Source organism: Mytilus galloprovincialis, chromosome 3 (genome assembly GCF_965363235.1).
Source record: "Mytilus galloprovincialis chromosome 3, xbMytGall1.hap1.1, whole genome shotgun sequence".
NCBI classification, from domain to species: domain Eukaryota; kingdom Metazoa; phylum Mollusca; class Bivalvia; order Mytilida; family Mytilidae; genus Mytilus; species Mytilus galloprovincialis.
The window spans coordinates 22,442,585-22,466,591 of NC_134840.1; the positions used below are offsets into that span (position 1 = coordinate 22,442,585).

Genomic DNA, 24,007 nt, shown 5'->3' on the forward strand with positions numbered 1-24,007 from the left:
AGCGCTGATACATGTCCTAAATGCAACATCAATAACGTTCACCATAGTTCCATGATGGGTGACACAGTTGATGAAGTGGTAATTTATTAGCACTAACTTGTTTAATGCCGGTTGTTAATGATTATCATTACTGAAAATTTAATATGTAACATATATGCATTTAAAACTTTTGACTTAATTTGCTTATTGTCCAGTTGCAAGTATTTCATGCTCATTTAAAGCGAACATATAAATAATTCTAGTACAGTTGAATTAATCGTTTACTTTGTAAAATTATTTTATACTAATAAACTCCGATGATGCCTTTTATATTAATCAGAATATTGCACGGTGGGCTTTCAGTCGAATTGACCTCCCATCTTTTTTTAACAGTTCTAATTTTTGATAAATTTTAGGCTACGAGCCTCACTAAAGACACACGAACAAGAGAAATTATGTCCAGTGCCAAATATTTCATTTGTTATTTGAACGATATCATATTAATGATATATACTGAAGATAGGTTATATTATCAAACCGGGGAATTTAAAATTGGGCATTAATTTTTACGGTTATTTGGGATGACCACTAGTTTGGATTTTAATCTAAAGAAAAATAAATGCGAGTAAAGACCGATTTGTTTATGACTTCAGTAAGAAACTACTGCAATGTCTGTTATGTAATATAGAGGCCGTTTCAAATAAAAGTTGCAGAAATTTAAAAAAAATGTTGCCTTCCAAAATACAACGTATGGCACATTATAAAGAGTGAAATGCTACAAACATTTTAATGTGCATAGAAAAAGAATATAAGTAATTTATTTTGATCTTTTAATGAAATAGTAAAAGATCGTAAAATGAGTATACAATGATAATAATAAAAAAACACACAAATAACCTACGTTTTTATAATAACAACACAAACGATAGTTCCAGTAAAATAAAAAGCTTTGTATGGACACGTTTGGGGGATTGGACACGATTGGGGGTTTATTAAAAAATGGACACGTTTGAGCGTTTATACAAATGACACAATTTGGCGCCCTTTGACAACTAGCCATGTTTTTTCAGTTCAGTGACGTCGATGTGGACACGTTTGGGGGAATCGGACACGTTTGGGGGGAAGGACACGTTTCTAAGTGTTACATATATGCCAGGCTTTAAAGAATGGTACCACTTCATTAAATATGACAGATTTCGAAGAAGCAAACAGTCACTCAAGATTTTTAATATTCTTTTTCAAACCATATCAGTATAATTTTCTGGAATTGTTCATATTATCAAACATTTAAACTGCAATCCCTGTATAGATTTTTTAGATGATGACTCTTAGACAATTTTCTTTCTTTCATTTCATTTAAGAATTTAGATAAGTCAATATAGCTATAAATTGATGCATTAAAAACTGAAGTACTGTATCACTCATATGGTTTGAAAGAAGAGTTTCAAGTCCTTTGTACAAAGAAAAGAGTTGTTTCCACTACAAAATAGTAACTAGATGAAAAAGAAAATATGTCTGTTACATTCCAACCAATTAACCAGATGTATTTGAAATAAGTTACTCAAACATATTTGATAAAGTTGTAATATTGCCAGAGTAGTAGAAAGTTTTAGGGAGAAAGTACATTTTTGGGCTTGTTCATTTCCTGGAAATAAAGATCTGTGAAACCAACAATGACAAAATTATAACAAATTTATATACACAATATATAGGCTATCAGAAAATGCAACCATAAGCTTAGACTTGATATCAAAGTTTTCCTGTGCTGATTTTGTCAGATATTAAGCTTATATTGGGAAAATTTAGGACATGTGTTGCTATATATATGCCTGAATATACTTCTCCAATGTTTTATTTAAAACATATATATCTTACATTTCATTCTGCAAGTTGTATTAACATTAAATTATATTTTATTTTCAAACCAATTTGACCCTCAAATTATTCCTACTTTATGAATATTTTGCTTTGCCATTGATCACCATGGTAACACACAGAATATAAGAGTTTAAGCCTTGAGATATTTTTTTCTTCAAATGTTTGAATGCTTGATCATGCTGTTATTTTAGTATTTGATTTAACTTTGAAGACCGTAAATAATTCTCACAGCATCTGAAATTCTATTACATATGTACCATCTTTCATCTATGATATTCTTCGGTGAAATCAAACTTTGAACTTTTTTATTCAAACCACATGTATCAGTCAATACTTTCACAAAATAAACAGAAAGGTTTGACTATAATAGAAAGGTTTGACTAAAATAAAAGAAAGGTTTGACTATAATGTAATTACTTCTAATATTCAGATGTTTAAGTAATAATTTTATTGGTAGGTTCTGAGTTATATCAGTTGTAAAGTTTAGTTAATAATTTTATATACGGCAACCTTTTTTTTTTGATAGATATAAGAGAATGATGGAAATGCTTTTATAGATTTGATATCTGTATTTCTTAAATTAATTGAACATTTTAAAAACAAAGTGATAGTTTGATAGTTTTAAGATTAAGTAAACCATTTATTTGCATGAGTTCTTATTGTTGTATATTTGTGACAATTAAATTTAGCTTTTAATTGAGAGTATGTTAAAATATTCCTGTAGAATGCTGTTTTAACAATTAGTTTCAGTCATTTTAGAGTAATGTATCGGTTCTTTTCATCATATTCAAATAATGAAAAAAATGAAATATTTACGAAATGTCTGAAAATTCATTTAAGGAATGACTGTAAAATTTTTTCTGTCTATGAAGAAATAACATAAAAAATTTGGTGCACACTGAATAACGCGTGTAGCAGGTTATTTAACAGTGTGCACCACATTTTTTATGTTATTTCGAATAGACAGAAAAAATATTACAGTCATTTCTTATAATTTAATTCTAAATTCGATTTTTAAACCGTAGAAAACCTTGAAAAACGTTGATGACGTCACGGTCACATGACTAAATTATGTCTATGGTCTGATAACAAAATAACGTCAGCCAATCAGAAGACGTGTTACATCCAAAATTAAATTATTTAACTATGATTGCCTGAACATGCTGAAAGAATTTTCTGGTTAAAAACATTCCCTTTTAACAAGTGTTAAGGAAAAATATCACATAATCCAACGTTACATGCAATCTGGTAAAAAAAACTTTATCCCTAATTTTCAGTGATTACCCTTTTTTCTTGGCAATTTCAAACAAGCACATTTAAAGTAGCCTATAAATACTGTGGATTGATTAATATCAAATACCCATGAAAATACTGTCCTTAACATACAAACATTAATATCTAGAAAATAAATCAACAGTATATGTCTTTATAAAAAAAGCACAAAAAAGGGCCATCTTGTGAACTTTTATCTCTCTAATAAAGAAATTCATATTATATATATGCATAATAGTTCTGCTGCTATTCAGCAACATTAATATAATTTAACCCTCTGGTGCTACAATTGTCATATTGGGGGAAACTTGATTATAAATGTAGTTGAATGGGCAGACAGAAGCCCTGTGACATGTTTTTGGATTGGGCATTTTGTTTTCAGAAACTTATTATGTGTGATTCATCGAATGATAGAGTTTGTGGTACGAGAAGGACCAATGTTTGAAGCCATGATTATGAACAGGGAAATAAATAATCCAATGTTCAGGTAGGTTTTCATAATAAGATAATTATTGTAATGCATGCCTTCCATAGTTTTATATTCATGTTTTTAGTTTCTGCCTGGATGCTTTACAATATATTTGGTATCAGTATATAATGAAATTTATTGGCATTAGCAACTGAGAACTTACAGACAAAATCATTACTTAGGCCAGAAAATTAAAAATGTGATTAGAATTTGTATTCTGGTTTCCATGGCACAATTTGTAAGCAATGAACTGATCCCAGAATACAGCCAGTGCATTCTGATTTACTTTACTTACTAACCATTTTACTTTCTAGTAAAGAATACTGTAGATCACTCATTTTATATGTCCATAGTGCATAACAGAATTAGTATATGCTAAAATTAATGTTTGTTAGTTCTCAGTGACAACCTTATCCTTTGTGGCATTGTGATGGATTGTATATGCACTCACTGTGGATTCATTATTAGTCATTGACTATCAATTTTCGTGGAATTCATGGTTACCTGGGAACCATGAATTCCCATGTCCAACGAATTACAAATTTTATATAGGAATGTATGCAGACTTTGGCAAAACCACGAAATCAAATATCCATGAAAAAGACAATTTTCCTCAATCCATGAAAATTGGTACCCACGAATACCAATGAATCCACAGTACCCAGATTTTAACACTAAGATCTTTGGTAAAGATCAACGTGTTCATTTCTATAATTGCTTTCTCTGCCTTTTATCCAGTTTGTTTCATACATGGAGCTATTTTAAAATTAGAGTCTTATATTTACCTGTAGATACAAATGTTCTCTCTGAATAAAAAAAAAACCCACCAAAACCAAAATTTTAATTGGAAAAAGTGTTCCCAATGAAGAGCTCATCTTTATAATGTGACTGTAACTAATTTGTTAAGTTACTGTCAATCATATACATTTGTACTTTATTTTAAAGAGGCATCTAAGAGAGTTATATCATATAAAAAAGTAGGCCATTATGGCTTGTATGTTGCTCTTCATTGACATATTTTAAAATCAATAAATTTTACTCTACTTGGAGTACAAAATCAGCATTTCAATTGGTTGATTTCTGAGTCTAGTACAATTTATATGACAAGGATATTCTGATGCTAAGTGACACTATAATTTCATATGGTGTGTTGATGCCTTAATAGCTGCCTCTGACAAATAGTAGGTCACATTTTTACTTCATTGATTAATCAAATTGTACAAGTAGATTTACTTCAGCTTCTCAGATACTAAGTGACCTACATTAAAATCCTATTACTTGATTTAATGATTTATTTGAGAAAGTATTACAACCTCTCTTAAAAAAGTAGGTCACCTAGACCTATCTTTTACATGTAATTGTCTGTAAGAATTAAAAGGTTTGAGTATATATTCTAAAGTTATTTGCAATTAGTTGAACAGACTCCCAGGAGATTTAGGTGACTTTAATGAATAATTTACACTTGATTATTATTAAATTTATAATTTTCTTTTCTCAGATACTAAATCCAGTTTATTTTTATAGTCCCTTTACGCAGAATTTAAATTTACTTTAATAAGCCATCTAATTTTTCTATATGAATTGTGTAACTGTTTTTATAAGACAGCAAAAAATGTTTGCTTTCGTATAATGGTATGATGTCGTCTGCGTCCGAAGTCACATTTGGTGTCTAGACAATAACTTTAGTTTAAGAGAATTGATCTCTATGAAATTTTATTAAAAGGTTCAATACCTCAATAGGAATGTTGGGATTGATTTTGGAATAAGGGGCCCAAAACAAGCCTTTTTCTACTTTCAGGATATCAACTTGTGTATAGCATTTCAATTGCTCTGAAATTGTACCACAATGTTTAATACCATAGGTAGAAGGTTTGGATTGATTTTGATGGTTATAGTCCCAAATATTTAGGAATTTGGGCTCAAATAAGCAATTTTTTTTTATTTTTCAGTCAATAACTTGTGTTTAAGTGTATAAATCTCTCTGACATTATACCACAAGTTTCCATACTACAAAGGGATGGTTAGGGGGTATGGTTCAAATCATCAGCAATTAGGAGCAAAACAGGGGGAAAACAAGGGTTTTTCTGGTTAAAGGACAATTTTGAAAATTTAAAAGCAGTGAAGGGGAGGTAATTCAATTAAAATTTAAAGAACATATATATATTAAGAAATGATGATTGTCTTGAGATGTGTAGCTGTAAATTTATTTTTATAAGTTACTGTTTATTAATATTAATTTTAACCATGACTGTATGTCATTTTATATTTTAATATATTATGATGTATTTAAATGAGTAGTTATTGTTGCCAACTCCATTTGAAATTTGAATTGAGATTATTTTTCTAATAAGGAAATGGGGGATACTTGCCCCAACTGTTCAGGGTTCTGCCACTGCGGTTGTATAATTCTGCGCCCAGCAGAGCATCTGGGTTAGATTGAGGTGAATATTTATAATGTTTATAAATAAGAAGCATAATGGTTACATGTAAAGGCATAGCCTGCTTGCACAACAAAAACTGTAATTAAATTGATGTTTTTATAGGTTCCTGTTTGATAACCAAAGTCCAGCACATCTATACTACAGATGGAAATTGTTCTCAATACTGCAGGTAAAACATACATGCCAACAATTTTACAGATAAATCCGAAAAGAACTGATGAATTAATGACACGACAACCATTTTTGAAAATTAAATCCTTAGAGTACTGGTGACTTAATGATGGAGATGGAGATCATTTAAGTTAAATTCTCAAAAACAATTTTTTTATGGCATTTTTGGTTGGATGTTTTCCCTGGGCAGTCCCAACTTCCTCCACCAATAAACCCTGGTCACCACGAAATAGCCCAAAAGCGGTGCTAAAAGAGGCGTTAAAATCAATCAAATTTATGGCATTTTCAAACATCAACTTGGCTATTTTCATGGTAAACATTAAATGGTGCTATTAACCCTATATGAATATTTCACTGATCATTTAAATGCATTGTGAAGTGTGAACACAGCAAAGATTAATCTGCCAAATATATGCCTTAAAACATGAAAATAAATGGATATACAGTAAATAAAAATTGACACGGTCAAGGTCCCTTCCTAAGGAGTCACATAATGTGACAATGTTAAATTTATTTTTATTATTTATGCTTTCTGTTAATTTGTAGGGAGATACCCCTTACGCATGGAGAACAGAAGAATATAAAATGTTCAAAGGTGGATCAACATGGCGACCACCTGTCATGAACCCATACACACAAGGCATGCCAGAACATCTAATCAAAGATGCAAACTTTGATCCTCCACCAAAGGATGTACCTACAGGTCCAAAGAAAGGATCATTAACAGATAGGTAGGTCCAGGGTAAAATAGAATGTACCTACAGGTCCTCAGAAAGGATTATTAACAGATAGGTAAGGTCAAGGGTAAAAAAGGATGTACCTACAGGTCCTAAGAAAGGATCATTAACAGACAGGTAAGGTCAAGGGTAAAAGAGGCTGTACCTACAGGTCCAAAGAAAGGATCATTAACAGATAGGTAAGGTCAAGGGTAAAATAGGATGTACCTACAAGTCCAAAGAAAGGATCATTAACAGATAGGTAAGGTCATGGGTAAATTAGGATGTACCTACAGGTCCAAAGAAAGGAACATTAACAGATAGGTAAGGTCATGGGTAAATTAGGATGTACCTACAGGTCCAAAGAAAGGATTATTAACAGATAGGTAAGGTCAAGGGTAAATTAGGATGTACCTACAGGTCCAAAGAAAGGATCATTAACAGATAGGTAAGGTCAAGGGTAAAATAGGATGTACCTACAGGTCCAAAGAAAGGAACATTAACAGATAGGTAAGGTCATGGGTAAAATAGGATGTACCTACAAGTCCAAAAGAAAGGATCATTAACAGATAGGTAAGGTCAAGGGTAAATTAGGATGTACCTACAGGTCCTAAGAAAGGAACATTAACAGATAGGTAAGGTCAAGGGTAAAATAGGATGTACCTACAGTCCAAAGAAAGGATCATTAACAGATAGGTAAGGTCAAGGGTAAAATAGGATGTACCTACAGGTCCAAAGAAAGGATCATTAACAGATAGGTAAGGTCAAGGGTAAAAGTTCTAAAAGTGACTAAGTTCAAAGAAACATCATTATTAGATAGGAAACATAATAATCTTAAGTTTGAAGTTTATCTCAGTACCAAGCTAGCAGAATAACACATGATTTTATTGTGACTATTTTTTTAACCATAACAGACAAAAGGTTCCATATTCTATTGTTTTTCAGTCAAAGAGACAGATTGGAAGATATGTTGAGAGACTTGACACCAGAGAGATCAAAGGTTGGAGATGGTATGGTGTGGTGTTTAGACCATGCTGAAGCTGGGGAGGAGATCGTAGAATGTATATCAGAATCATTATCCATCTTACAAACTCCCATTCCTAAAAAAGTAAGAAACGTACAATGTCAAATAATTCACATAACAAAATACACAGATGCTAATTTTGCATAACATTTCAAACCATAATGACGACTCATCCATCAAATACGAAATATCTGAATTTTTTACATTCTTTTATTTTAATGCCATTTCTGAAATGAATTATATAAAAAAAAATGCATTATGACAATTATTTTACATGTTATAAAAAAGAATGATGTTTTTTTCAGATTGCCAGATTGTTTTTAGTGTCAGATATCTTATTTAACAGTAGTGCTAAAGTTCCCAATGCCTCATTTTTCAGGAAATGGTAAGTTCTTTTTAATCAACAAAACTTTGTGATAAAAAGGGTTTTTGCACCACTCAGATGTTAAAGAAAAAAAGTTTTAGATAATATAAAAATTGAGGACTTTTGTAATTTTCATATGAAACTGCTAGAATAACTTTAAACTGCAGGTTTTATTTTTATTTCATGGGATTGTATTATATCATTAACTGGTTACCTCAGTTTATTCACCATTTTGAAATGATTTTCTTTTAAAAGCTTCTGTAAGCATTTTATATGGCCTTGGACCCATTTTTTGTAGGTTTTCTAGTTACTAAAATAAAATGTGTAGCTGGCAAATTATACATGATAGAGCATGTGCATCTGAGAGGTAAATTAAGTTGCTGTTTTTTTCCCATTTTTTCTGGGAAAAAGACTTGTTGAGTTTGAATTCTAATAATATATTCAGGTCTCAATATCATCCTGTTGACCTTACTTGTGAGCTAGCATGTAACAAAACTGGATACACTAAGCATATTTATACATCATTTAGATGGTAATCGCCCTGAATATTTAACTCATATTTGTTACTGGATTTAAAGCACTCATTCTATAAGAGTCAGATAAAAGTTTGTAATTAGTGATTCCTGTTTAGTTACATGATATTTGTTTTGCTCTACAGTTTCCAGATAAAGCTTCAAGAGATATTTAGAGATGTACATGAAACGTATTCAAATATTGATGGAAGATTGAAAGCTGAACAGTTTAAGGTAAGCTAGTTTTACTTTTTAGCTCACCTGGCCCGAAGGGCCAAGTGAGCTTTTCCCATCACTTTGCGTCCGTCGTCCGTCGTCGTTAACTTTTACAAAAATCTTCTCCTCTGAAACTACTGGGCCAAATTTAACCAAACTTGGCCACAATCATCATTGGGGTATTTAGTTTAAAAATGTGTGGCGTGACCCCGCCAACCAACCAAGATGGCTGCCATGGCTAAAAATAGAACATAGGGGTAAAATGCTGTTTTTGGCTTATAACTCAAAAACCAAAGCATTTAGAGCAAATCTGACATGGGGTAAAATTGTTTATCAGGTCAAGATCTCTCTGCCCTGAAATTTTCAGATGAATCAGACAACCGGTTGTTGGGTTGCTGCCCCTGAATTGGTAATTTTAAGGAAATTTTGCTGTTTTTGGTTATTATCTTGAATATTATTACAGATAGAGATAAACTGTAAACAGCAATAATGTTCAAAAAAGTAAGATTTACAAATAAGTCAACATGACCGAAATGGTCAGTTGACCCCTTTAGGAGTTATTGCCCTTTATAGTCAATTTTTAACCATTTTTCGTAAATCTTAGTAATCTATTACAAAAATCTTCTCCTCTGAAACTACTGGGCCAAATTAATCCAAACTTGGCCACAATCATCTTTGGGGTATCTAGTTTATAAAATGTGTGGCGTGACCCGGCCAACCAACCAAGATGGCTGCCATGGCTAAAAATAGAACATAGGGGTAAAATGTAGATTTTGACTTATATATCTCTGAAACCAAAGCATTTAGAGCAAATCTGACATGGAGTAAAATCGTTCATCAAGTGAAAATCTATCTGCCCTTAAACTTTCAGACAAATCGGACAACCTGTTGTTGGGTTGCTGCCCCCGAATTAGTAATTTTAAGGAAATTTTGCAGATTTTGGTTATTATCTTGAATATTATTATAGGTAGAGATAAACTGTAAACAGCAATAATGTTTAGCAAAATAAGATCTACAAATAAGTCAACAAGACCAAAATTGTCAATTGACCCTTTACAGCTTTTACATTAATGCTAGCAAGACAAATCTTTGTTTGAAGGAAATTTTGCAGATTTTGGTTATTATCTTGAATATTATTATAGAAAGAGATAAAATGTAATCAGCAATAATGTTCGGCAAAATAAGATCTACAAATAAGTCAATATGACTAAAATGGTCAGTTGACCCCTGAAGGAGTTATTGCCCTTTATAGTCAATTTTGACCAATTTTTTCGTAAATTTTTGTAATCTTTTACAAAAATCTTGTCCTCTGAAACTACTGGGCCAAATTAAACCAAACTTGGCCACAATAACATAGGGGTATATTGTTAAAAAAAATGTGTGGCGTGACCCCGCCAACCAACCAAGATGGCTGCCATGGCTAAAAATAGAGCATAGGGGTAAAATGCAGTTTTTGGCTTATAACTCAAAAACCAAAGCATTTAGAGCAAATTGACATGGGATAAAATTAATTATCAGGTCAAGATCTATCTGCCCTGAAATTTTCAGACAAATCGGACAACCTGTTGTTGGGTTGCTGCCCCCGAATTAGTAATTTTAAGGAAATTTTGCAGATTTTGGTTATTATCTTGAATATTATTATAGATAGAGATAAACTGTAAACAGCAATAATGTTCAGCAAAATAAGATCTACAAATAAGTCAACAAGACCAAAATTGTCAATTGACCCTTTACAGCTTTTACATTAATCCTAGCAAGACAAATCTTTGTTTGGCTTGCTTGCTTTGTTTGTATCAGTGTTTGCTCAAGCATGGCAATTAAGATAGGCGGGGCTTCAGCTTGTATACATCATACTTAAATTTTATTGGACATTATGTTTGAGGTTAAGGACACTAAATTTTAAAACATCCCATGACTCATATTCTCAAATGTTTCCTTACCTGTAAATATACAATACAGACAGGATTTTACTTCGTCGAAATTATCTCCCCATTACGCCAGTTTATTTTCACAATCTTAGAAATGGAAGACAATTTTTTTTCTTCAAATATCCAACTTAAAGACTGTCGTCAAGCACTTTTAGTAAAATAGCTATTCGAACACACCTACTCTGATTTTGTGATCCATTGGATAGGTATTTCACTTCACCCCTATATTTCATCTTTTAGTACTGTGATTTTTTTTATGTTATAAAGTCAACCTGTAGCTTTGCTATATTAAAATGATACAATCTGAAGCGAGATGATGTATCAAATACTCTTGCTTTGTACGTTTTCAAGACAAAATATTCATCTCAAACACACCCTAACATAAAAAAAATGTACACTCGATTTCCTCTTTTCGATACAATTGTTTCCCATTTTTTTGAATATTTTCTTGAGTTACATAATGGAAGGGCAGACATGGAAATAACTGACTGAACTAATAGATTGATATGTCATAAAAAACAATATTAGGTCAATGGTGAAGGCCAGTTTCTCAGCCTCCTCATAAAAGAAAAAAGTTTATATTTTTCTTTCATTGACAAATTATTGTATTTTTACAGGTGAGGAAACATGTGAGAATATTTGTCATGTGATTAGGTGTCCTTAACCTCAAACATAACGTCCAATAAAATTTAAGTATGATGTATACAAGCTGAAGCCCCGCCTATCTTAATTGCCATGCTTGAGCAAACATTGATACAAACAAAGCAAACAAGCCAAACAAAGATTTGTCTTGCTAGCATTAATGTAAAAGCTGTAAGGAGTTATTGCTCTTTATAGTCAATTGTTAACAATTTTCATAAATTTTTGTTAATTTTTGTAAATTTTTAGGAATATTTTCCACTGTAATTACTGGGCCAAGTTCATTATAGATAGAGATAATTGTAGCAACAAGAATATTCAGTAAAGAAAGATCTACAAACACATCACCATCACCAAAACTCAATTTTGTCATGAATTTATCTGTGTTTATTGTTAATATGCACATAGACCAAGGTGAGCGACACAGGCTCTTGAGAGCCTCTAGTTAATGATAATAATGTAGAATGCATGAATAAAGCAACTCCATTAAAGCAATATATGTAAAAAAAAAATTCTATGTATCCTGTGCTATTTACCATGTGTTAGCATTGTTTGAGTGGATTTTTATTATTTCAAAGATTTTTCAAACCTTTTATTTATTCTATAGCTTGTAAAAAATAATTATTAAAATATTAATAAACAAAAGATTGGTGTAAATGCATGTCAAATCAGTACTAAATTTGGCGTATGATTGAACAAACTGATTTATGGAAAGCTTTTTAAAGCTACTGGGTATGATTCTAACAACACAAATTAATGTCATTAATAATTTTCAGCAAAAAGTAATGGGATGTTTTCAGGCATGGGAAGACTGGACAGTATATCCAAATGATTTCTTAATTAACTTACAAAATATATTCCTTGGACTTGTACCAAACACAAAGGTTTGTGAACTGTACATATTATCCTTTGCTACATATTGTGGAGTTTTGTTCCGATAAATATATTTTTTTTTCAATGAATGCCTACCGGGTAACTAAGAACAAGAATATTCAACATTAGATACTATTTATAACAATAATTCAACAGATTAAGACATGAAATACTGATAAAATAAACGAGCATCATTGGCACTATTTTCAATAATTTTAAAAGCAATATTTATAAATATGAAATATGTAACTACTGTTAGCCTGCCTAAAATCTCTCCCATGTCCACAACAAATAGAAAAATATTTGAGTAGCAGTGAAATATATATACTAGTATGAAGATCCTGTCAATGATATAAAATGTATTAATTATTGTTAGATTGTGGTCTCTTCATATTTTCACTATTGTGAAATTGCACACTAACTTTTTATGATGTTCTGTTGAAAATTTGTTGCAATACAATAATAACCAACCCCAACCCCACCTTTTACACAAACTAAAGTATTGTATGTTAGTGAATACATGGTATGTAACTGCAGTAAATATGTTTTTAGGCATTGGTTGAAGCAGTTGAGTCTGATCCAGAAGATTTAGATGGTGCTCCTTTGGATGACAGTAAGATAAAAGATGATTCTTTAGATGGTAAACCATTAGAGGATTTGGATGGAGACCCTTCAGATGTTGATGGTGCTCCTTGTTAGTATTATATCCATATTTGTCAACTATTCAGATATTAAGGCAATCCTTCTTATATCCTATTTAAGCTGGTAAAAACATTTCAGAAGACCAGTCTCTTGACATGCTGTATAATTCTCAATATAAATTTATTTATCTAATTATGCCCCTGTGTTTCGGAGGGGTCATTAAATTTTACCCTTGTCCATCTGTAAGTACTTATTCTTTCAATCATTAAATGTTAATTGCTGGTATTGGCAGCTTGTCATCATATGTTGCTGTAGTTTACTGCAACACAAGACTGTCATGACCGAGTTCATCCACAGAATATTACATAGTTTGTCAGTAAATGACAAATCCTTATCAGTGTTCTCCCCAGGATTTTTGGATAGCACCAGGGTAACACGTGTCGAAATGATTTGTACAATATGTTGTGTCGCGTTGCATTGCTTATTTTTTCTTCTTGTTAGTTTTTGTGCCATTACCTTTTTGTCTTTTGTTTTGTTTACTGTGTTATGTAGACTTTGGGTAAAAAAATACTGGTAAAAAAAAGTAAATCAAACAGTTAGTATACTTTAATATCTTTTAAGAATAAATAAAGGAAAGCACTTTTAGTCTTTGAACTAGTCACTTTTTATACTTTGATCAAGCCAATTTTGTCCTGATACTGGTACATGTAGTTACACTACACATTCCCCACTTTTGTTAGATTACACCATAACAATTAACTTTAAACAAGATTAAATTTTATTGCAGAACCTTAAAATAAATTAAATACTATTTTCCATAGCTTTAGACATGATTCTTTTAGACATCAATAAAATTATTATTAGAATCATTATTGTGTTATTTCATGATAGACATGAAAAGTATACTTTTATTATCAATGTGGACACTCATGAAAAGTTATCATGTCTAGCTGAGTTGCAATCATTGTAAAAAAAATTTTTTTTCCTTTAAAGTTGAACTTTTTTAAGACTATTCAGCTATTTAACGAATGGCAGTATTAAACAAGTTTGTATAATTTTTTTATCTTTATTCAACAAATTTGTATAAATATATAGCTCTAGCTCAAACAGCAGACTTCCAATTGGATATGCTACCTATTTAATACAACATGTCTGTGCTTTAATCAAAGTATGATTGTCAAAAATAATTTGCAATTTATTTTTGTTGGCATGTTCAAAGAAAGTTTTTATCCTTTAGGTAACATCCTTATATAATTTTGCATTCAATTTGTATTTTATTTCCATTTTAAATGATGGATAATATTTTAGAAGCACATTTTTGTAATAAGCTAAATCAGGGGAAGTAAGTCAAGTTTAAAATTTAAAATACACAAATAATTTATGACCAAAGGCAAAAGTAATAGAGTTAATTAACAAATGTCTGCTTGTCCCTCAAAAGTCTAATAAGTCTGTGATCATTAAGTTATGATCTAATAATCAATTAAACACAGAATCATGTACATGGATTAAATCCAATCATCAAGGTTAACCTCAAAAGGTAAATCGATCACGTGGTGTAAATCTTTGTTGTCAGAACTGGATTGAACTGGTTTGAACTGGTCAATTTTCATCTGAAATTTATTTCCCACGGAAAGGTTTACCGATTTATGATTTCTTTTACCGAAAATTTTAGCACCACGGTGAAAAATTATACATCGCGGCCAGAACGATACCACCACGGTAGAAAATTATACATCACGGGCCCGCGGTCCTTTAAGGGCCTGGGGAGAACACTGCTTATGTCATGCAGTCATATTAATTATTGGTGTAATTCCATGTAAAAACACAAGTTGTCAATAATATATATATCACAAATTGATTTGCTTAAAACCATTAAACAACATGGCAACAATATCTCTTACTTTAAAGTCATAAGAAACGAGTGACCGGTTAAAAATAATGTTCTTCCAATTCTTGAACCAATGCATACACACATCATAAACTTAGTCTTCTGTGCACGAATTTATCATTTTTTTCGTGTAAATTTCGTATAATCGTTAATTTTTTTTTCAATCGGTCAGTGTTGTTGTGAAAATATGGCAGGTAATTAAAGTTCATGTTTTGAAGCCGAAGTTTAAGGATTGTCACCTGTTTGTCAACAATCGACAAAAAATCAACAAAAAAGCATGGGAATTGAATACGTGTTTAACATGTAAATTCAGATAATAGTTTATTTTAAGAACATCCATGCATATTGTGATCACCGGATTTTTACGAGATGGGTCACACTGAGGTCACTTTGCATATGGAAAATATGTCGGGGGGAATTGCTTCCTGGAAGCAATTAAAATAAGTAAACTTCTTCTAAATATGAATAAATTTAAGAATTTTCTTTAGAAAAAAGTACATGTACATAAATTTTATAATGAAAACTACCCATTGAGTTATAAAAAAACATATGCATTATTTTTTTTAATTTGAGGTTTCTTATGACTTTAAAAATTATTATTCATGAAAATAATTGTACTGTACAATTGGAGGTCTATATACATGTATGATACGGATCTAAGCGGTATTAATATACTTTGTCGTAATATGCAATAAACTTTAAGCAAACATTTTTGGGATACGATTGCTTTCAAGCAATCTGTAGACTTTTACCGTTGACTCAGGGCTGCATTCCCTCACGTCAACCATTTTATTCTAAACATTCAGCAACATCTCCGATTCTTATGATTGTCTTGCTTTAAAAGTTAAAAACAGGCAAAAGGATTGAACATAAACAACTTTCCTGTAATGTTCTTCTCATAATCTTCATGTTTGATATTTCCCTTGACCTATATGCGTGTTTTTAACAACACGGAAAATCAGAATTAAGCAGTATTTATATTTAGTGTTTTTATAAATTTAGAAACACGTCAGAGGGAATTCCCCAGTTTTGATAAATGCGAGAGTTCTCTGACTTCCGATAATTCTATTTCTGTCATATAAGAACTGAAATGGAGTTTTTCCATATTTTACCGTTATGAAACTGATATTTGATACTGTACTCTCATAAAGAAATGGAGAACCATTCATCATATCATTTAATAAACGTTCTTGTTCCAAATCGCAAGTCGCGGGTTTGTTTATGTATTAATGCGCATGCGTATAGTTTTCTTGATTTCAAGGGGTATCAGATTGAGTGGTTGCTCTGGAATCCCTGCTTCATTGATTAATTTGAAACTCATGGGACTTTTTCTATGTCTGTCTGCTATTGAGGGTTATTGTTGTTGCATAATTTCAAATCATATGTATCATTTCAATTAAAATAAATGTAGTGTTTACCTATAACACCCCTTCAGCCGAAATGGAGTCTTCCATTTTATCGATTCGAGTTGTATCCCTTCCGGAAGTATTTTCCGTCAAAATCGAAATACAATACGACTCGTCAAGAAAAATTAACTCGTTAGATGTCAAAAACGTCGTATAATATTAAGAACGATCTTAATTTATAAACAGAGGAGTGTGTACGGAAAGGAGTCATGCCCAAGGACCCTAAGGAAATTAATATTTAAAGAGTTAGAAATGGGGTTCCTCCTAGAATTAACGGTGATAAGATACGAAGTGAAATACCTTCTCTCACTCTCAGTGACTGCTGTGAAAAGTAAACTTGGAATTGATAGTACAAAAATAAAACACAATAAGTACATTGCTCATACACTTGTTTCCGGGATTGGCTATTTTTAAAGTTGAGTGACTATTCAGATTATTACATTTTGCATGTGCAGTTGAATTAGTTTTGAAAATAATACTATCCAGCTGTACTAGGGCTGCCAAAAATGCGTGAGACTCACGCATGTTCATGCTTTTTTGCGGCAGTATCCTTGGATCTATTTTTTTCCCTCTTTGATCTTTTCAATTTTGGCCAAATCTCACGCATTTGCTTAAAAGTTGGCAGAACTGTTATACATGTGTCAATGAAAACTATGGCAATCGTATCCCTCAGAGCATTCTGCTCTTTGATTATGTAGCTTACAACTTGAAATATAATCTTCTACTGGTGTAGGAAAATTTTACAAAATGTCTGATATCCATTACAAACTATTAAAGTGGTATTTTTTTTTACCGACAAATGAAAACTTGTTTATTCATCATATTTAAAATAAATTTGATCTTACAGTGATAGATGATTTGGATGGTAAACCATTAGAAGCTGAATCTCCTAATACACAGCCATCAACACCATCAGCCTCTAAGTTTGTCAAGTCCAAATGGGAGGCTGTAGATGAAACAGAATTAGAAGCTCAAGGTTTGGATATTTATTCAAAATACTATAGATAGATTGACCAGTTTGTGTTAAATTAATATTTTAGGCCACACCAATTTGATTAATAGTTCTTTGGATTTTCCTGCTCCTGTTTTGGAGAAATGGACTTTTCGATAAAAAAAAATAATTACCGCTTCCGCAAATTTTTGGGCCGCATTCTGCTCCAAATTGGGTTATCCTTGACATTTTTTTTTCTCGTAGACGTTTTTCTTGTGCAATATATTGCTCCAATCGATTCAAACGCACGTGTGATAAATCGATTTGTTAATAAAAGGTCAAAAATCGGTATGCTAACATGAAGTTGTGTCAGATCATTGCAAAGGACAAGTGGTTATTAAACACGCAGTTATTTGAAATGGATTTCGTCTTACCTATAAAGACTTGTTCAAGAAGACAAAATGAAAAATCTTTCGTTAGACGACCACGATCACAACAGTACTCGTTTGAACCATTGTCATTCCCGATCATTGTTTCAACAGACATAATCCATTAGATTAATCTGACGTACAACGGTTGTTTTCCCAGACAAGATATGGTGTTGTTGTCCAACGGCCCAGCTTGTCAGGCAAAATAGCCGTTGAATGTCAAAGTAATCTCAGACTACAACAGACATAGATAAAACTATCTGTCTTGGATGACATTGATATTAAGTTCACATGATTTTAAAAAAATGAAGTCTTAATCTTATTTTCAAATTGATGATATCCCCTTGTTAGTCTATTGACATGCACTCAGAACTCTTTTGTAGTGGACAATTAAAGAGTTCCAATATTCGAGACCAAAGTGGTGGTGGCCTGCAAATAATACTAACACATGTATTATTGGTGCAGTCACTTCCAGTTTGAGATACATTTAGGTTTCAGGTGCAAAAGGAAAATGTATTTTGCCAAATCAGAATAATGCATGTGAATGTGGTTTAAGGACATAATGTATTTTAAGGGAATGTTTCAATACACTGAGATCAACATGCATAGCAATATAACTATTTTACTCAAGATGTTGTTGAAATATTCACCTCACTCTTTATGTTGATCCTTTTATGGATAAATAGTTTCAAATAGATGCTAAGCAGTTAATAAACAATCACTTCTATTTATGAAAACAACTGTATCAAAGATATTTTTTTAATATTTTTCATGGGCATTTTTTGGAATATATATGCACATATTTTAATTGTATTCCATACAATATATTTACCTAACTTACATTATTCCTCTTTATCCGCTTTGCCTCCTTATTATATACACATGTGTGAATTTAAATAAAAATTCACACAGTTAAAGCTTATTTGACGAAAATTATCAAAATTATATTAAACCAAAGCTAACCAGAAAGTTGGGTATGGTATAGACTGTACTACAGACACAAATACATCAAATTATATGTATAGGAGCATGTTTCTCCTCCTTTTTCTTTGAAGTTACCCTGTTTTTACACAAATTTCAAAATTGCACAATTTAAATAAAAATTATACCGCTCGCTCCACTTGTAGAGCACCCGCCTCAACAAAACTCATTTTCAAGATTTTTTCACAATAAAAAAAATTTCGCTCACTCGCCCCATATTTTTTGGAGCTTTTGTCCAAAGAACTATAAATCAAATTGGTGTGGCCTTAGTTATTTTTTCAGTATTTTACATTTGATGGAATAATAGAGTCAAAACAAGGGCTCCCAAGTGTATGTTCTTGTATTGTATTTTATCCTTTGAATTTTGAATAATCTTTCTTTTTATAAGTCCTAACATTAAAAGGAACAGCTGTGCATTAAATGCCTGGAAAGATTGACTGCAATTTTTTTCATTGTCTTTTGATATCATCTCTATTTTCTTGTAATGCTAGGGGGGCAAATGGTTTGGCGGACTTGTCATACATACATCTATTTATCCTGTAATCAGCCTTCTATTGTACAAATAACAGGTATACTAATAAAGTCTCCTGTTACAGCTCTTCCATGTTGATCGCAGGGTAATGGGGATTTTTCTTTTTTGTGAACCAGTTCATTTTGGGTGTCCTCATCACTGTCTGCGTTTAAACTGTTGATTTCTTCAAACATTAGAGATATGATGTTTACATTCGACAACGAAAGTTTTGAGGGTTGGGTGTAAATTTCAGGATAAAAACAATACATGTACATTGTCGGAAAATATAAAATTTATTTGTACTCGCTATGAAACAGGAGAAAAGCTCGGCAGAGCCTCATTTTTGTCCTGTTTCTAAAGCTCATACAAATAAATTTGATATTTTCCGACAATGTACATATATTGTATATTTACTTGTCTGTTATGTTTCCAGTTAAAGTCTTTGATAGAGTAGTATTATTATTTACATTTTATTTTCTAGCGATGACAACATCGAAATGGGATTTATTAGAACAAGAAAATGAAGATAAACCAGAAGAAGAAGATGACGAGGATATCGATGGACAGTAAGTTCATTTAAATTTGCCTGTTCTGGTATTTTAAGAAATAATTATGTTAATATGCCCCACAACATTAAAAATTAAGGGGAGCTAAGTCTGTAATTTGCTATCTTTCTAATAAAAAGTTATTTAGATATTACTCATATTACCTGACACACAAAAACAAAAAACCTACCATTTCTAACTCAGGATAAAAGTAACTTCAAAGTAGGATAGTTTGGTCACCAGGTTTTTTTTTCTGACATGTCTTAAAATTCTTCTAAATTCTTACAAAAACTGGCACTTGAATAAATAGAAGATAAGTTGTCATGCAGAAGATTGTTGGTGAACAGAAAATGTTTTATGATCCAAGTGTACTTTTACAGACCCCTTGAAGATGGAGAAGACTCTCAGAACAACTCTGATGAAGAAATATCAACGTTCAATAGTAGTGCTGATTTTAGAAAACAAGTAATGACTGAAGAAAGAAGAGCAAAATTAAGAGAAATAGAGGTAAGTGTTGTTCCATTAAAACATTCATGGTACCCAAGGAAGGCACTTTGAAAATGGGCAAATTAGAATTTCACTTACATTTCCCCTATGTAAAAACATAGATGACACCCACCCATAATTGAGATTTGGAACTGTCTTCCCCGGGTCCCATGTATGTTTTTATGGAACAGCCCTAATTGAAATGACTTGATGTGTGAATTATAGATTCAAATTCTTATGTAAGAGATATTGTCAATATTTGTAATTTTTCATGCTATTTGTACTGTTCCAATAATTTTCTTAAGACTGTGCTGCAAGTTTGTTTGCCTTTATTCCTAGTTACTGTATTATTAATGTTGCAGAACAGGTGGAAATCACCTTTATTGTAAATTGTCAATCCAAATATATTAAGTAGTTTACAAATTCTTTTATTTTCTTAAAAAAATAATATGCTTATTTGCTCAAATCAAACACTACACACAAATTAGTATGTTCTGTGAGGTATAACCTACCTGCCTGAGGAAAAAAGGTTTTTGATCAGATAAAATAAGTAATCTGTATTTTACTTTTTCAGGTCAAGGTCATGAAGTACCAAGATGAGTTAGAAGTGGGGAAAAGGTCAAGGAAATCACACATGTCATTACAACAACAAGTAGAACATTATAGAAAGAAACTTTTACAGAAGGTATGTATAAAATAACTAAACATTTTAAGGTTATCTATTTGACTTATTTTGTGTAATTCCTAAAATGAGATTTTTTGTTTGAAATATGGATGTATGTTACTACTTACAAGTAATTTGCAATGTAACAAATATGGCAAAGTAAAAAAACAAACAAAACTTCTCTGAATAACATTAATTTTAAATAACCAGTTATTTTGTGAATTTAGGTTAATATTTTGTTCTGAAATATTGTCTGTTCTTATTCTGTTCCTTCAAAACTGCAAGCAAACCTTTTTATGGTCTGTATAAAAGAACTTCGTTTAAATTTATTATAATTTTGAAGGATTTAGCACACTTTAAGTTGTTATTTTACCTTTAAATTTACTGAAATTTTTGTGCTTGTTTTATTGTGAAGGTAAAATATTTGGAAAGGAGGTTTTGACAAGAAGCTAGATAATTATTACATCTTCTGTCAGTCCAACTAAATAATTAGCCACTTTGACAGGTATTTCTTTCAAATTTTATATGATATTTATTACCATTACTTGAGAAAATTTAACAGATTTACAACATGGCATTTAGATTTATAAGGCTTGTTTTTTTAAGTCATTTACCTTTCAATTTTATCAACAGGAAACAGTTGATTCTCCTAGAGAGGGGAGGAAAAGACACAGATCTCGTTCACAGTCTCCAGCATACAAGAATCCAACAGACAGCCCTAAACGGCCGAAAAAGTCAAAAAGGTAAGAATCCTACAGACAGCCCTAAACGGCCTAAAAAGTCCAAAAGGTAAGAATTCCTGAATGAGTGTTGGAAAGCATGGAGCTAAAGGAAAATTTATATTTTTTTATTTAGAGGATCAACCTTTTTATTTTACCCTCATATCAATTTTTGTATTTCATTAAAGTAATATTGTGTAGTCCCTTCCCAACTTGCCAACTTGATGTTTGTTTATGTTGTATCTTATAGGAAACAATGATAAATCTCTGTTTAGTGAAAAAAATGGTTTTCAACTTTCTTTTATGCATCATATTTGAGAAACAGCAAAACCATCAACAACCAAATTACATAACTTCACAATAATTAGTTAACATTTGAATATATTCTATATATTGGATGCTCAAGTCAAAATTAAAAATCAATGGTAGGATTATAAAAAAAATCAACCAGTTATCAGACTAAATTATATAGGTTCATAGAAATAAATATAAACTATTTATCATATTGAACTGAAGATGTTCACACTAACTTTAACAGTGCAGTTCAAAGCAAAAATATAAGTAATATTTGGCTTTATATGGTGTAATTGACAGAATGTACATTACCAAATAACCCAAACAATTCACTTACATTTAACGTAAACAAAAATGATTATACATGAATACTTCTAGAATGTTTGTCAATAGATTGTGATGATGTTATATTGTGATGTGAACCATCTAAATACATTACTTCTCCATTTCATTGTAGTCCCAAAAGATCAAGAAAGTCAAGATCAAGGTCACGAACTCCAAGGAAAAGGTCAACATCAAGAAGTCCTAGCAGACATCGACATAAACACAAGAAAAATAAATATAGAGACTGATATATAATTAATTTATTTATATGCTTTGTTGTATGAACATACTGTCCACAAAATAATGTAGCAGTTATAACTGACTAATTGGGCATTTTAAGAAAACCTGGGTGTCAATCAATTCTCAAGGAAAACTGATAAATTGTGGAATAATCTAAAGAAGAAATGTGACAATCGTGTCATTGTAATGAAGCAAGTCTAAACCTTGGTTTTTATGAGAAAGGATTTTTTTGTTGAATTAATGATTTGTGTGCAATTAGTTGTCATCACAGAACAGTGTCAAATTTAAATATCTGTCATTAGATATGTAAAACCAAACTGAAAACCTGTTATTAATCATAATTTGTAAATATGTGCATCTTAAAACATTTCTGGTCAACATTTGTATATACTCATCTATACCATACAACAAATTGTCATTATAAAAAGTTGACTTGAATTTAAATAATGATTTTGCAGCTTCTCATAGATTAGTAGCCTCAATTTTACAAGATACTGAATTAAATGTAAGCTACTTCAAAAATATGCTATTTGATTTGTAAGAAGACTGCATCTCTTAATATATGATATGTTGTTCAAAATATTGCTTAGAAATCAGAAAATAGGCTTTATGTGCTTTAGCATTATCATTCAAAGAATCTTTATGCAGCAATTCGTGAAGTGTTTATCATGTATCCAGGGGCTGCATCTTTGAGTTTTTAAAATGCATTATTTCAAAGGAATTAGAAGTGCACTTTGTCAACTAAATTTTTCATATAATCAAAGGTTGTTTTGAATAAAACTACCATTGTCTTAATGTTTGTATTTCTTTTATTAAAATGGCATTTATTTTTGTGATATGTTTATGTGTAAGATTGTTATCATCTTAAACTAACATAGTCCTATGGCATTTCTTGTTACTTGGCATCCACTGGTCATCATCTTAAACTAACATAGTCCTATGGCATTTCTTGTTACTTGGCATCTACTGGCCATCATCTTAAACTAGCATAGTCCTATGGCATTTCTTGTTACTTGGCATCTACTGGTCATCATCTTAAACTAACATAGTCCTATGGCATTTCTTGTTACTTGGCATCCACTTGTCATCATCTTAATCTAACATAGTCCTATGGCATTTCTTGTTACTTGGCATCCACTGGTCATCATCTAAACTAACATAGTCCAATGGCAATTCTTGTTACATGGCATCCACTGGTCATCATGTTTATCCTCTTAAACTAACATAGTCTATGGCATTTGTTGTTACATGGCATCCACTGGCCATCATGTTTGTCAGCTTGCAATAACAATTTCTGTAATATTCTCGTCAGACAATACACTGCTAATAAAAAACAATCTTTAACATCACCATCCTCAAGTTTTCTTGTGTCAGAATTATCCAATAATGTCACGCATCAATATGGCTGATCTTACTTTAAGTAGAACAGTAGTTCTTGTGAAACAAATGAAACTTTTCCTCAGAGC

At 31.4% G+C, this 24,007-nt stretch overlaps 1 protein-coding gene across 2 annotated transcripts in view; it reads left to right on the top strand.

The window, feature by feature from the left end:
- LOC143067433 (U2 snRNP-associated SURP motif-containing protein-like) overlaps window positions 1-23,336 on the top strand; it is a 48,092-nt gene extending 24,756 nt beyond the window's left edge. For both annotated transcript variants that reach the window (XM_076240699.1, XM_076240698.1), the window contains exons 11-24: window positions 3,512-3,616; window positions 6,142-6,208; window positions 6,757-6,941; window positions 7,872-8,034; window positions 8,256-8,335; window positions 8,973-9,060; window positions 12,386-12,493; window positions 13,035-13,176; window positions 17,266-17,394; window positions 19,751-19,835; window positions 20,195-20,321; window positions 20,875-20,985; window positions 21,598-21,707; window positions 22,435-23,336. In XM_076240699.1, the coding sequence (XP_076096814.1) occupies window positions 3,512-3,616; window positions 6,142-6,208; window positions 6,757-6,941; window positions 7,872-8,034; window positions 8,256-8,335; window positions 8,973-9,060; window positions 12,386-12,493; window positions 13,035-13,176; window positions 17,266-17,394; window positions 19,751-19,835; window positions 20,195-20,321; window positions 20,875-20,985; window positions 21,598-21,707; window positions 22,435-22,549 (1,615 nt within the window). In that variant the 3' untranslated portion in view covers window positions 22,550-23,336. The remainder of the gene's footprint in view (window positions 1-3,511; window positions 3,617-6,141; window positions 6,209-6,756; window positions 6,942-7,871; window positions 8,035-8,255; window positions 8,336-8,972; window positions 9,061-12,385; window positions 12,494-13,034; window positions 13,177-17,265; window positions 17,395-19,750; window positions 19,836-20,194; window positions 20,322-20,874; window positions 20,986-21,597; window positions 21,708-22,434) is intronic.
- Window positions 23,337-24,007: the final 671 nt, after the last annotated feature.